This window comes from Leucopleurus acutus, assembly GCF_964270905.1.
Source record: "Leucopleurus acutus genome assembly, chromosome: 15".
Lineage (NCBI taxonomy): Eukaryota > Metazoa > Chordata > Mammalia > Artiodactyla > Delphinidae > Leucopleurus > Leucopleurus acutus.
Genome location: NC_139157.1, coordinates 11995887 through 12011657, shown reverse-complemented (window position 1 = coordinate 12011657; position 15771 = coordinate 11995887). Strand labels below are relative to the sequence as shown.

The following is a 15771-nucleotide window of genomic DNA, read 5'->3' as shown; positions in this document are numbered from 1 at the left end:
GTTGCTTCATGGAGATTGTTATGAGATGGTGTTTTATTCATTATTCAAACTGGGTTTTATTTTGAAAAGGAAGTTTATGATGCATTTTCAAGAGAGCCCTCTGAGATCCATGAAGCCGACTCAGCAGCATCAGATCAGATGCTTTCAGACCACCAGATGGCGCAGTAGAGCTGAAATATTTTTAACTTTGCAGAGAAAATGCAAATACGTGAAATGGTAAAAAAGTCATGTAGAGTTTGGTAACTCTTTACCACGAACACTGACTTACTAGATCATCGTCCATTTCAGTCCTCCTTTGTCACTGACTTACGCCTTAGGATTCCAGACATTTATACACACAGGTTATAATCATGAATTTAATTTCCTTTCACTCCATTATGTCACGTGTTTATTAAGAAAGCAAACAATATTGTTCGATAGCAATGATATTACTTATTAAGTTGGTAAGCATTCTGATAGAGGAGGTCAGAAGTAGTGGGTGAATTAGACCCAATTAGAACAGAGGCCTGAGATAATTTGTCATTGTTGAAAATGTGTCTGAGAGAGAGTGTGTGCGTGTATACACCTTTTCTTGTGAAAAGTGGTTGGAATAGGAAATTCCTAATTCTGAAGTCTGTAGAATATGCGATGGTTGACATTTCACAAATTTCCCTACTTCAGTAACAGGAAACAACTTAAAGTTAGGTACAGTCTGTCTATAAAAAGAGAGCACTTGATGATGATGAGATATATTCCACTATCAGATATCTATGACCATACTTCTTCAAATTACCTCTCTTGCTTTTAGTGATAAGCAGTATCATTTAGAGAAAACCTTAAAAATAATTATTTGTCCCTTTTTTTCTTTTTTGCGTACTTAAATTTGAGCTCTTATGTAGATTTAAACTCAGCAAATTATATATTTCTTTTAGAAATTTCCACTTTGATTTTTAATGAACAGTGATGCATTTAGAAAGAACATGCAACATCTGAATAATTGTCTTTTTCTTTGTAGATGAGGCAGTTGGAACCTAGCCACTATGGCCTACAACTTCGAAAATTAGTGGATGAGAACGTTGAGTACAGTATTCCTGCACCGTATGAATACATGCAAGAGCAGGTGAGTGGGCTTTGGCTTCAGAAAGGGACATCTGAACCCCACCTGGGGCCCCTTAATTTTAAAAATACGTAATCTGGGGGGAAAGTTCTGTTTAAATTGGCATCTGGTTTGGAAACAATCAAAATAAATTTCCAGATATTATGACATCAAATCCTCTGATTTTGGTTTTTACCTTTTGTAGGTTTATGATGAAATAGAAGTCTTTCCACTAAATGTTTATGACGTGCAGCTCACAAAGACCGGGGGCGTGTCTGACTTCGGTAAGGTTAAGGAACACCCTCATCAGAGAACTGTCTGGTCCATCCTTGCCTAGCTTGCCCCAGTATCTTTGCCCCTAATATTTTTTCTTTACATTTTCAGAAGCTATGACAATAGTTTCTGAGCTTCCTTTCTCTTTCTTCATTTCTGTTTGTTTATATTAGTAGGCTAAAAGGTATGTATTACTATTAGTTAAAAATGCCAAAGTAATTAAAAGAGATGAATGTAAAAATTGAAGAGAAATTTGAAATGATGGTGATAATAACAAGACAATGGATTTATAGTGTGCTGGGGCAGTTCTAAGCTGATCGACTTCTGACTCATGTAACAGTTCTTTTTGTCTCAGTGTCTTCGCTCTTAGCTTTTCACTCACCTGGACGGCTCCCCTCATTTCTCCCTCCCCCAGTCCCTCCTCTCTGAGTATGTAAATCTGACCTGTCCTTCAAGAACTAACTGAAAGTCTGACTTTCTTGAAGAAGGCTTATCTGATTGCTTTGCCTTCAGTTTAACAATTAAGGGTCAGTGTTACCCAGATCACTTCATAGCGTTTATTTATTTAACTTACATAATGGGTTTATATTTAATATAGTACTTCTCACCATGGAGATGTTACTCAGTTAATATAAAGATTGTTTTTGTTAAACATTAAATCTCTTCTCCATTTCAATTCTTTTTTTTTTTTAATAACTTTATTTCTTTCTTTATTTTTGTCTGCGCTAGGTCTTTGTTGCTGCGCCCAGGCTTTCTCTAGTTGCAGTGAGCGGGGGCTGCTCTGCATTGTGGTGTGCGGGGGCTTCTCATCGCAGTGGCTTCTCTTGTTGTGGAGCATGGGCTCTAGGTGTACGGGCTTCAGTAGTTCTGGCTCGTGGGCTCCAGAGCGCAAGCTCAGTAGTTGTGGCACACAGGCTTCAGTAGTTGTGGCACGTGGGCTCAGTAGTTGTGGCTCGCAGGCTGTAGAGCGCAGGCTCAGTAGTTGTGGTGCACGGGCTTAGTTGTTCCGTGGCATGTGGGATCTTCCCGGACCAGGGCTCGAACCCGTGTCCCCTGCATTGGCAGGTGGATTCTTAACCACTGCGCCACCAGGGAAGCCCCTCTTCTCCATTTCAATGTCAATATAAAGTATTTTTTTTACATTAAACGTTTTCTCCATTTCAACGTTAGATACATCGGATACGTTTTTCTAAACATTTTCCCCCACAAAGAGATAAGTTTTATTTTTTGACCAACTGTATTTAATATCTAGGTGCAGTATTAACTTGGGAGATAACAAAACAAAAATCCATTAAAAATATGGAGAAAAGACTCCTCAGTGATGCAGGAGGCTGTGATTATAACTGAACAGTGGCAGTTTCCTAGGATTCTGGGCAAGTTTTCTTCTTCCTATTGAGAATTCTGAAACTATGAAATATTACTTATGCAAAGTTCAGCCATCTCACTTCTTTGACCTTCTTTCTAACTAGCAAATGCAAATTACAGACGGCATTTTTCAGTGCATTATTTGTTGTGAAGAAAACGTTTTGTTTTCCATTTAACATAGTATATCAATTTGTTCCTATTTACAGGGAAATAACCAAGACCATGAAACTACCCTATTTACTGTTTCTTGGGAACTTTCAGACACCAAAGCTCAGTTCTGAACCTCAATAGCACAAACGTTTTCAGGGCAAGGTTTGGTTCAGGAGGCCCTTCAGAGTCACATCTGTCCATTTCTCTGTCGTGCATACACCCCCGAACAAGCACAAATGCCTGTCATGCTGAGAACCACACCTAACAAGAGAGCGATTGCATCTCGGGCTTCTACTTTTGGTGCTGCAACAGGCAGAGATCATGATGTTGAGATCTTGAGGTGACTGGTTCTTGAAGGCTGAAAGTTTCAAAGAAAGTGCTATTTGTTTAACTCTATCAGTTCAGGATGCTGAGGCTAAGAGGTTCCACGTGACAGCGCCTTCAAGGAAGCGGCCATTCACTTGGTAGCATTTAATTCTTGCATTTCTGTCTGTCTGTGTTTAAACTTGGCTTTGAGCTCTTTATAGACTGTGTTCGTGTCTTAAAGTTCCTTCCTATCTTTTGCCTTTTACCATAGGAACTTGATAATTATATAATGGTCAGTAAATATCTCCGTAGAAAGATTATTTCGTGTTAGATATATTGACATAATTATTTTGCTTAAAGTGACTCAAGCTGATTAAATCCTAGTCATTGTAATATGTTAAGATTTCCGTTTTATGATTTGTTCTTTTTGTACTTGATAAAATTGACATGTTCTTTGTTTCTTAATTTTACGTCATCTGTTTGGCCCCAAGTGTTATGTTGGTTTTTCCTCTGAAGCCCACTGAGCATGTTGTCTGTGTTTCTATTGGCCTTTACTCTACTCTCCACAGTCCCCGTTGGTGAATCTTCTTTGCATTTGAATGACTGAAGGAAGATACTTGAAAAGATACTTTTTGGTGACCACAATCTTCTGGGCTCTGCCGGAGCACAGAAGAAACAGGGGACATGCCTTTCTTCCTATTGTCAAGGAACTCCCAGTGTTATGGGACCAAGACATGGAAGTGTGTGTTCCCACCATGGAATCACACTCAAGGGCATGGAGTACAGAGGGTGATGCATTCAGAGAAGGGCCGTCTCTCCTGGTTGCCTAGCCCCATATAGAGTTGTTTCTGAACAAATATTTTGTATTGAAGCGAGAACTTAATTTATTTTAGTAAGACTATATTTTGTCTCAACTTTTTAAAAAAATTAAAAAACATTTAAATTGTGGTAAACTACCCATAACATAAAGTTTACCTTCATAACGATTGTTAAGAATGGTTAAAATGACGATTCAGTGACATTAAATACATTCATATTGTTGTGTCACCATTAACAGCACCTATTTGCAGAACTGTTTTTGTCTTGCAAAACCGGGACTCTGTTAAACAATAACTTCCCGTTCCTTCTTCCCTCAGCACCTGGCAACCAACCTTCTGTTTTTTGTCTCTATAAATTTGACTGCTCTAGTCCCTCATATAAGTGGAATCATACAGTATTTGTTCTTTTGTGGCTGGCTTATTTCATGTAGCATGATGTCCTCAAGGTTTGTGTTGTAGCGTGTGTCAGAATTTTCTTCCTTTTTCTGAGTGAAGATATTCCCTTGTATGTCTCTACCACGTTCTGTTTTTCCATTCCTCTGTCCATGGACAGTTGGGTTGCTTCCACCTTCTGGCTGTTGCGAATAATGCTGCTCTGAACATGGATAGATTGTCTCAACTTTTGAACGAGGCTGTGCACTCATTTTTCTTATACCTTTAGATCTGACACATTCCCCTTTTTCTGCCCCTGCTAGATATCAAAATAGTTGTAATTTAGACTTTCTAAACATACCATACTTATGAGAATAGATGGTCAAGGAAGTACTGCCCATTGATTTAGTGTGATGAATTTAGACTCGTTTTCTCCTTTTATTTTCGTTCCTAGGCTTCGCAGTGACTGCGCAGGTGGACGGGCATCAGCACCTCAGCCGTATTTTTATAAGCGATGTTCTCCCGGGTGGCCCGGCATATGGGGAAGGTCCGTGAGGCTCACGGTGTCTCTGTTCTCTCTTAATTCTGTGCGGTGCAGTGCAGTCTGGCTAGTGAAATTTTCTTATGATTTTGTCGGAAAACAGTTTCTCCTAGAATTTTAAAGAAAGTAAACTTAATAGTTGAATTGAAAACGCATCTCCATCTCCATACACACCTATATGTATACCTAGAGAGAGCATTTGTGTGTGTGGTTTTGAAAGAGAGAGAGAGAGTATACACACACACAGTACACATGCGTACGTACAGACAGATGGAGCCAGGCAGGCAGACAGACACAGGCTAATGTTATTTCCCAGGGCACTGAATATCGCATAGAGGAATAATCAATTTGAGTGACTCTCAAACTATTTCTTCTAACACTAGTCTGAGAGAGCTGAAATTTGTTACCAGTGGAATCCGAATACTACACATTTTGGCGCTTTCTTTTTAAGTGGCGACAGAGCAGTCCCTGAGAACGCTAGACGGTTTCATCTTAAACTATTTCTCTCAGTAATATCTCTCTTTCTTCTTCCTCTGTGTCCCCTTTCTCCTCAGGGCTGAGAAAGGGCAATGAAATCATGACCTTAAACGGGGAAGCTGTGTCTGATCTTGACCTCAAGCAGATGGAGGCCCTGTTTTCTGAGAAGAGTGTCGAGCTCACTCTGATCGCCAGGCTGCCGGACACAAAAGCAACTCTGTGTTCTTCCTGGTCAGACAGTGACCTGTTCTCAAGGGACCAGAAGGGTCTGCTGCCCCCTCCTAACCAGTCCCAACTCCTGGAGGAATTCCTGGATAACTTTAAAAAGGATACGGCAAACGGTAAGGTTTTGTTCTTTCTTCCTTCTTCACTGCTGGTATCACAGCTAATATTTGTAGGCTGTGATTTTGCTTGCGAACTGAGATTATTCAAGCTATTCAAAGAATGTTTTCTCCTTTCTTAGAAGAACACAGATGCCAACCAAGTAGATTTGATATAAAATTCCATGCATTTTAGTAATTATCTCTTTTAGTGAAAATAGAAAATAATGGTTTTTGCACAAAATAACTTTCTTGAAAATTGCAGTCTTAAAAAAGAAATCACCCATGATACTTAGTATTGTAATTACTTTGTTACTGAAGGAGATGAAAGCCAGCATAAATGCCAAAGTTGATTTTTCTGTTCAGTTGAGTGTAAGGCAAAGGCATTGTGCAGTCATTTACTGGGTTCGAAGAAGGGTTGATGCAGTTCAGCTCTTTAACTCTTTTGTTGAGTACTGCTTCCTCAGTAAACTACAAACTTTTCGCGTAGGTCATGAATTCTAAAATTTTGTAAAGGCCTAAAAATTGTATGCCAGCTTATGTTTCTGAAGGTGAGATTTCCATGGAAGGCAGTCATTTGAAGTTTTGAACTGTTGAGCTAATTATTCGTGCATATTCCATATTTTGTAGTCAGGTGAATTAGGGGCTCCAGCTCACACTGAAAACCTGTGGTTTCCTTCTGTACCCCTGGAGGGAGCTGGCCAAGCCCCCATAGTAGACCAAGCGTGAGGTCTTATGTTACAAGCACACAAAGTAATTTTTATACTTAATTATAATGATAATAGATGTCCAATAGACATCTCTGCATGATTACCAAAAATGGATGGAAAACAAAAAGAGAAGCAGTTAAGATCAATTTAATTATAAAACAAGTTTACTAGGTCATTTTTGGAATTAAAAAATCAGATTGTGGGCTTCCCTGGTGGCGCAGTGGTTGAGAGTCCGCCTGCCGATGCAGGGGACACGGGTTCGTGCCCCGGTCCGGGAAGATCCCACATGCCGCCGAGCGGCTGGGCCCGTGAGCCATGGCTGCTGAGCCTGCGCGTCCGGAGCCTGTGCGCCGCAGCGGGAGAGGCCGTAACAGTGAGAGGCCCGCGTACCGCAAAAAAAAAAATAAAAAATAAAAATAAGAAAATCAGATTGTCAGATTTGTGATTCAATAAGGTATATACTGCCTTTTCCTCCTGTCTTGAGGTTTCCCTCTAATTTAAAATGCCATTACGTTGACTATTGACATATAAAAGCGAGTGTCATAAAACCAAAATTATGATGGAACTAATTAATTACTTGGTTATATTAGGGTCATCATTCAGCCCCCCTGGGCTGCTCTTACAGGTCTGAGTATTCTACGTAAGACATCGTGTCACCATTTGCTGGATTCATTATTCTTGAGGGATACATTCACTGCCTGTTATACCTCCATGTATTCTATCATAATAAGCAATCACTGCAGAATCAATAACACTCTTGGTACTTGCAGGAATGAATTTCTATAGAAAGTAGCAGAAGAGGCAAATTTACCTTTTTTTTCTTCTTTTTCCCAAACAGTTAAGGATCAAGCAGGTCAGTTAATCTTGTTTTTCACTTTTTTTTTTTGTCAGGGAAACAGCATAAGAGGAGGGCCTGGATATGTTAGATGACTGCTAGAGTTCTTGTCCTAGGGACCCATTCTTATGGGTTACAGTTTTGTAACTTACCTAGGAATACCCACGTCAGTGTGTACAGGTGGCTTAGCTTAGCCTGTGGCAGGGCTTTTCCACCCTGGTCTGAACTGTGTATGCCAACAGGTGCCCGCACGGATGCAGTGCATACCTCTGCCCATCCTTCCCTGGATGGTTTATCACCACCCTGTCTTCCTGGTGAGACCGTGCTCTGTGGGCATGAAGCATCTTCTCCCCAGGGATTTACTGTCTATGCCCTCCACTGCTCCAGAGTAATGTGCTTGTGTTGGAAACAAAACAGCCACGATGGACTGCTTTCCCAAATGCTTGGCAAATATGGAATTGATTTCTTTTCTTTCTTTTTTTCTCTATCAATTTGTTGTTTTTTTTAAAAAAACTGAAGTATAGGGGCTTCCCTGGTGGCGCAGTGGTTAAGAATCTGCCTGCCGATGCAGGGGACGCGGGTTCGTGCCCCGGTCTGGGAGGATCCCACATGCCGCGGAGCGGCTGGGCCCGTGAGCCATGGCCACTGAGCCTGCGCGTCCGGAGCCTGTGCTCCGCAACGGGAGAGGCCACAACAGTGAGAGGCCCGCGTACCGCAAACAAACCAAAAACAACCCTGAAGTATAGTTGATTTATGATGTCGTGTTAAGTTCTGCCGTACAACGAATGATTCAGTTATACATATATATACATTCTTTTTCATGTTCTTTTCCATTATGGTTTATTACAGGATATGGAATTCAGTTCCCTGTGCTCTACAGCAAGACCTTGTTGCTTATCCGTTCTATATAGAATAGTTTGCCTCTGCGAACCCCAAACTCCCAGTCCGTCCCTCCCCCACCCCCCTGCCCGCTTTGTTTATTTTCTTTTTGAAGTAGTTGTGTAGCTTGTGAAGGAAGTTAAACGCCTGTGAGTGAACATCTCAGAAGGAAGCCTGTCTGTTTTTAAGGTCGGGGGCGTGTTGGGGGGATGGAGGGAAGAAGACAAGGGAGAGGAGAGAGCAAAGAGGGAAGCTCTCAGCTGACCTAACATCACGATGGCACGAGAAGCCCATGTTCGTGGAAGTGGGGAAGGTGGATGGTGTGGTGACAGGCAGGCAGGCTTTGAGTCCCACCTGGGCTTGAGTCCAGGCCTGCCCTTCACAGTTTGTGTGACCTTGGGGGCAGCGCTCAGCCAGGGAGGAGTGGGCATCGCTGGATGACACCCCAGCTGCGCTGTCCCCTGCCAAGGCAGTTCTGGGGTGCACCCCACAGGTCTTCAGAGGTCCCTGTGGAGTTGATTCCTCTTGCACGTGGAACCTCATTTCACACCTTTTATGGGCTTTCTGCCCTCTGGTCTCACTGGCCTCACTCCCTCGCTTGGGCTTCTTGGGATCACCTTCTAGAAACTTCTGTACCCACGACCTTGGCTCAGACTCTGCATCTGGGGGAGCCCGAATGAGGACACAGAGGCTTGATTCCTCACCTGGAAGATGAGGCTTCCGTCCCTGCCCCACGGGCCGCTGTGAGCTTGAGCTAGTCGGTGTCTGCTCGGGTCCAGCCCGGCTCCTGTGGGGCAGGAAACCTGAACACGGGAGTCTCCTCTCCCCTCCCCCCGTCCTGTGAGCTCACTGTCTCATTAAAGTTTACCTTGACTTGCTTTGGTGATGAATTAGGAAACAGTAGTCCCACTTTCATGCTAAAAAAAGGTTTTAAAATTACACAGATAAAAGAACTTAAGTGATTTTTGGAAGACAATTTTTCATACAACTTTGAATCATCCTTAGGAGTGGTCATTTCAGAGTCTGCCTTTCCCTAAATTTCATGTGCTCTCAGCGTTACCAAAGGCAGCCTGGTGCTTGAAAAGAAGGAAGCTTTCCCTGTTTTATTTTCCCGAGAAGCTAATCCTTTGCCTGTTAATAAAAACCACACAGCTGGCTCTCTGGAAGGGAAGACCTGGTATTTTTGTTTGTTTGTTTGTTTTGAATAGAAACCGTAAGAACATCAGAAGGTGGAGGAAGAAGAAGCCCTCAGCAGCTGTTTTGGGTATATCAACTGTCTGGGCTGAATATTCACTGAGCCCTATTGGGTGTTTAAAATATGCAAGACCGGAGGGTAAGCGACGTGAGCTTAGGACGTTTGGTCTACTTTTGGTTTTAGTCAGGTATCCAGAAATTCATGTTTGTTAGCCTTAGTGTCTTGATCAGGTTTGAGCTGGGGAAACCAAAACCAAAACCCCTCTTATTATATATAAGTGAGTGAAAGAAACGGTGGGAATGGTGACAAGTCCCATGGAACTCCGGCAGGGATTGAGTTGCTGTTCAGGTTCCATGCTTTTCTAGAAAAGAAGCATCCTAGTGGTGTTTGAGACTCATGGATGTGTATAGTGTTTAAGGAAAGGGCTGTCAGACTTCATAGTGCTTAAGACTCACCCGACGAGCTTGTGGAAATGCAAATTCCTGGGTCCTGCAATCAGAAAGCCCCCTTCAGGTGGCCTGGGGTAGTGCCAGCTCTGTCGTGGACCAGGGCTCGCTCACACTGTCAAGGCCAGCAGTCTGAAGGAGGTGGTCTGATCCTCAGCAGTAGGACCTACCCTTCCCTGAATGCTTCTGTGCCCAGCTCTTGAGAATTAAACAAGATAATGTGTGTAAAGTTCTCAGCAAGTGACAGCGATTATGCCTGTGTGTTGTTAATCTCTCAATCAGGGGATCCCATGGCCCCAGCCCCACTACCGTCCTCAGTGCAATCAGGAGGCAGCACGCAGTATTCTCAAATGAGCAGTTCCCCTCATTGGTTCTCAGCCCTCCCTCAGGAGACAGTCCCATTCAGCGGATTGATACACTGAGAAGCAAAGAACTTGCACCAGTCAGCGGCTTTGCTGTGATATTCCCCTGACACTGTGAGGAGTGGAACGGGCAGGGGTGCACCGAGAAGTGATGGGTGTTCAGTACCAAGTTCCTTTGTATCCTTAGAAATGAATGACCATTTGATTCCAGCCTGTAAGGGTTTGAATTTCTGTTCTAGTTCTCTATAGGAGAGAGAGAGAAGAAATGTCTAGAGGCTGTATTTGACTTGAGCAGAAATATCGTCTGTAAAGACTTTTTATACAGAGAATTAGTTTTACCGCTGGAATTCCCCAGAGAAGCCAATGTTATTTTTGAGCCAACAAGGCCACTATTGAAGGCATCAGACGCGCCAGCCCTGTTGATATTGGGTTCCTGTTAATGCTGATTTTGATTTACATGGAAAATCCCTTTTCCAGTGTATACCATCTTTTGAAAAATTCCAATAGCTGTTAAGAGAGTCTCATCGGGCATAGACTTCCCGAACAAAGCCTTTATGTAAACATTGAACTTGATGTGGCATTAATGTCTTCTCCATCTATAAACAGCTGTTCATATGGCCTTGTTAGGATTGGGGTATACTTAACAGGAGACAAAAATAGAAAAGACCTATGTTCCTGCTTCCATTTAGATAATGTCAGCCCAGCAAATGCTTCTTACTGGATGATGAAGGTAATTGCAGCCTGAGGTTCTTTTTTTAATTCCCCACCCGACTTTGAATCACTCTTCTTAAATTGCTGTGTGAGTAGTGTAGAGTCTTACGTCTCCCAGAAGCCACTTAGATGCAGATTTGCTCTTTGGAATGAATTGCTCCTGGGAATGTATGTGTCCGCTATACAGCTTTCACCAGGGGAAGAGTTATAGAGCCAGCCCTGATGTGGCGAACCCACTTATCTCCTGTTTATGAGAGTGAGGGCGTTTCGGCTTCCACAGCCTGGGTTAGGATAGCTAAGAGCCATGAGCTCAGAAAATGCCCTGTTTGTATGTGAAACTGCTGTTACTGAGTCTCTCTGGCTGACACCCCGGATCCCCAGATGCCAAAACATGTTCAAGTTCTTAAAGATGGTTGGCGCATGTAAAAACTTTTTAAAAAATCTGGGCGGGAAATACTGATTTTACCAGGACACAGAGAACTTTGGTCTCAGAGTTCGTAGTTTCTTATGATGGTTCCTGAGGTAGTTTTCAATTTCATCAGCAGAAGTGAGCAATGTGGTTTTCTGTTAGCAGTAACTATGCTCCTTGGGTGCTAATTCCCTTATAAAATTCAGTGTTGCTATTGGGGAGTTTGTTTTCCTCTTTCCCATATTCATTCATTTATTCACTTGTTTATTTAACAAATAAACAACTTTTTGCTAAATGTTGCAGGTATATAAAAATGAGCTAGATGTTATTTTTTACCTTCAAGGAGCTTATAGTTGAGTAGGAAAAGTGACAAACACTTGTAAATAATGATTCATGTTTGAAAAAAAAGCTTTTCAATGAAGAGAATTAGAGGTCCACCTCAGAGGTAGAATTCCCACTGATTCTTCTGTTTGTTTCCGCTGGGAGCAAAGGGGTCCCCAAAGAGAGGTGTGAGAATTGGAGAAAGGTTAGCATTTGATCTGAGCGTGTTAGATGGGCAGGTTGTAGATTGGAAGGTGTGTGGTGGAAGCGAGAGAGCATGTAACCTGTGACACAGGCCCAAAGCGGAGGTCACCTGGCTCTGTGTGAGTGGGAAATAACATTGGAAAGTCTGTTGGGGCCAGATTGTATTAAAACCCTGAATTCCTGGGGTTTTTAACAAACATATCATGGCAGGTAGCTGAAGAAACTAGCGAGTATTGCCTTACTTTCCCCTGCCTTAAAAAAACAACAACAACAGAGAATTTGTCTGGTCATTTAAGGAGCACTAAAGTGTGGCTCGAAATCCTTGCAGGGTAGATACTCCACCTTCTGCATATTGGCTTTATTATTCCACTGTTAGAGCTTCATTCCTTTGGCTCTTACAGTATTGTTATTTTTAATGATCAAAAGTCCCTTGTAAAATAAAGACTCAAATAACTGTTTTTTGGGGAAAGAATGAATATATGAATTACTGTCCGTGCTCTATAAAAACAAAGTGCTCCTCAGCATTGTGGTGCCGTGTCCACTAGCGGCATGGTCCTTGCAGGTCCCCTTCAGGGACGTGGCTGGCCTCAGGCCAGGCCGGCTGGTGGTGAGCAGATGCCCGTAGCACTGAGGATGAGGCAGTGTTGCAACTGAGGGAGAAGCTGGTGAATAAAATTTGCTGGCATTTTGAGTAAAACCAGTCCTGTATTCTCTGTCCTAACGTAACATGCAAATTCATCTTTCAGGTTAAAATCTACAGAATTCTCTGAAGAACAGAACGTGCGATTTCTGTTGGATATATCACTTTTAATAGCCATTTGAAAGTTGGGGTGCTTGGATCAAATATAGTCTCCTGTTCATGCAAAGGGAGCCAGATCTCTATGAGGTAGTAGCTCTGTAAAACTGTTACCTATTGTTGGAAAGAGGAAATGTTACATAGCCTGTTACATAGAAGGAAGAAAAAGAAGGTCTTACTCTTCCTGTGGATGTTACAAGTACTGATTGACAAATGATGCTTGTTTGTTGGAAAGAGGAAATGTTACATAGGCTGTTACATAGAAGGAAAAAAAAAAGGTCTGACTCTTCCTGTGGATGTTACAAGTACTGATTGCCAAATGATGCTTGTCTGCATTTCCATTTTTCGTTCCCCTTCTTTTGTAAATGAATTCTGTTCCTGACTTTATTCCTTCCTATGAAGGAATTGAGACTCAGGAAGGACCAGGTATAGACATCTCTCTTTTAGCTCTCACTTCTAGAGACAGCTGTATGTGGCTGTATCTTTAATTTTTTTGGATTGGTAATACAGGGGCATGATATGAAATTCCAGCAGTATACAAGGTTAAACTGTGATAGATAAGTCCCCCTAAGCTATGTAGTCAAGTGGTTAAGAGCACGGACACTAGCCAGGCACCCTGGGTGTGAGTCTTGGCTTCAGGCTTGCCCACTTACTAGCTGGGCGGCCTTGGTTGGGCAAGTCATTTACACTCTCTGTGCTGAGTTTTTGCAACTGTAAAGTAGTTTAGGATTTTGGATCATGGGATCAATGAACTAATACCTGGAAAGAACTAGACTGTGCCTGGCACATAGTAAAGGCCGTGTAAGTGCTAGTTAAATAAAAGAGATAAACTTCTCCCATCCTGTCCTTGGCCACCCAGTTTCTCTCCCAGAGGGAATCTCTGTGCTTAGTTTCTGTCTCATCCTGGCCTGGAGACTCTTAAATGTTGGAGGAAATGGTGGGGTGATTTTCTTCTTGGCTTTAACTGCATTACCTTCATCCATGGCTTGTGGTAGGCAGAATAACGGCTCCCCCAGGAATGTCTACATCCTAAGCCCTGGAGCCTGTGAATATGGCAGAAGGAACTTACATGGCAAAAGGGACTTCAAAGATGTGATTAAGTTAAGAACCTTGAGATGGGGAGATTATCTTGGATTACCTGGATGGGCCTAATCACAGGGTCTTTATAAGAGAGAGGCTGGAGAGTCAGAATCAGAGAAGATGTGATGACATAAGCAGAGATTGATGCAGGCCTGTGAGCCAAGGAATGCAGGCAGCTTCTGGAAGCTGGAAAAGGCCTGGAAACATTATCTCCTGGAGCCTCCACATGAAATGCAGCCCTGCTGACCGAGTTTAGTCTTCTGACTTCCAGAACCAGTAAGATAATAAATTTGTGTTTATGCGTCAAGCACTGTGTTTGATGGCAAAGATACAAAAATAAAGAACCACAGTCCCCACTTTCGGGGTGGGCAGACTTTGAGGGGTAGACATGTGAATAGACAGTAATTAGTCCACCATGATAATGGCTCTGATTCTGCAGTTGCTGAACTTGCTGGTCTCCAGATCCTTTACTGTAAAAAGTTATCAGGGACCCCAAAGAGCTTAGCTGTGTGGGACTCCAAAGAGCTTAGTTGTATTACTATCTCTCCGTATTTAGTATATTAGAAATGTAAACTGAGACATTTTAAAAAATCTATTAAAGTTTATTGTAACAACAATGAATACACTTCATGTTCACACAATAAGCATATTTCTAAAAATGAACTAGTTCTCCAAACTCAAATCATGTATATATCAGTGAGAAGAGTGGTATTGTTTTACTTCTGTGCAAATTTCTTTAACGTGTGTCTTAATAGAAGACAGCTGGATTTTTACATCAGCTTCTGCGTTCAGTCTGTTGCACTGTGTTGTTTTGGTGGAAGTGATTTGAAGAAAACTCAACCTCGCATAGATTTGTAGTCGGAAAAGGGAGGAGTATTTTAATAATCCTTTCAGATAGTTGCAGATATTCTCATTTAATATTACACCAAAGCTCAACAAGAGGTAGTTCCTTCAATGTTAGTTGCAATGTGGAATCTGAAACCTTCTTGGTGGACTTTCCTTACTTTGTCACATTAAGTCCATTGGCCTGTCTCGCACTTCGAATGGGTCTTTTACTCATGTATTATTTTATAACATGCAACGGTTATTTCCAAAATACTAGATCACTTGGTTATGCAGACCTTTCAAATATGGACATTTTATTATATAGCATTTAAAAATCACATTCATTAATCTCACCTCCAATCTCACTGGAAAAGTCTCCAAGTATTGGGAAGCTGTCAGACTCATGGTGGTGAACACAAGTTTTCCAAAATTCCAATTTTTGCTGGAAAGTTTGAATTATATCTACAAATACTGTCATTTTTTTTCCCCTTGGAAATGACAGGTTCGTTTTGCTCATTAAAAAAAATATATTTTCTGTCGTTGTTTTCTTGAGTAAAAATTGTGTTTTGTGAAAAAAAGCAGCCGGTTCAGCTTGCACCACCATATAAGTGCTTTTTCTTGAAATAACCATTGCAGAAGAGCTGTTTGGCTACTTCCTAGATGTGTTCCCAAGGTCTGACGTTGACTCTGGGGAACACGCGGGATCATCCCTTGTATCTGAGCAGAGAAGTGACATGATCTGACTAGTGTTTCAAAAGAATCAGTGACTGTTGAGAATGAATGGACTGTAGGAGGCCAGGGTGGGATGGAGGCTTTTGCAGTGACCAGGCGAGAGGTGATGGTGGCTTTGTTCTCAGTGGTCACGGGGGAGGGGGAGCCAGCAGAACTTGCTCAGAGATGGCTGTGTGGTGTGAGGGAAGGAATGGAGGCCAAGGGGGACTCCCGGGTTTTGCTTGAGCAGTGGAAAGGATGAAGTTGTCAGCAGTGAGGATGGGGAAGCTGTCTGTGGAGCGGTTTTGGCAGATGACCAGGAGTTCACTTCGGAACACCTTGTGTTAAGCCTCTCTATCGATAGTGAATATCCCACCTGTTTCCAAATGGTTTTAATGGCTTATACTGAAAGCCATCCATAAAATCCCACAACTCATCAAAGGTAACCACATAAAGGGAAAAGGAGGAGATTTGAATGACAGCTTGCCGACCTTAAAGATTTCCACTCATAGCGTAAGGCAAACACATGTTTGTTTATAGGAGAAAACAATCAAGTTTGAAATTCAAGAGCTGCAAATTAATTCCCTTCA

General features: G+C 42.2%; 1 protein-coding gene across 1 annotated transcript in view; it reads left to right on the top strand.

The window, feature by feature from the left end:
* Positions 1-15771, top strand: part of TIAM2 (TIAM Rac1 associated GEF 2) — a 113493-nt gene that overhangs the window by 41626 nt on the left and 56096 nt on the right. The window contains exons 10-13 of the mRNA XM_082856050.1: positions 995-1099; positions 1281-1359; positions 4814-4906; positions 5455-5718. Of these exons, the coding sequence (XP_082712176.1) occupies positions 995-1099; positions 1281-1359; positions 4814-4906; positions 5455-5718 (541 nt within the window). The remainder of the gene's footprint in view (positions 1-994; positions 1100-1280; positions 1360-4813; positions 4907-5454; positions 5719-15771) is intronic.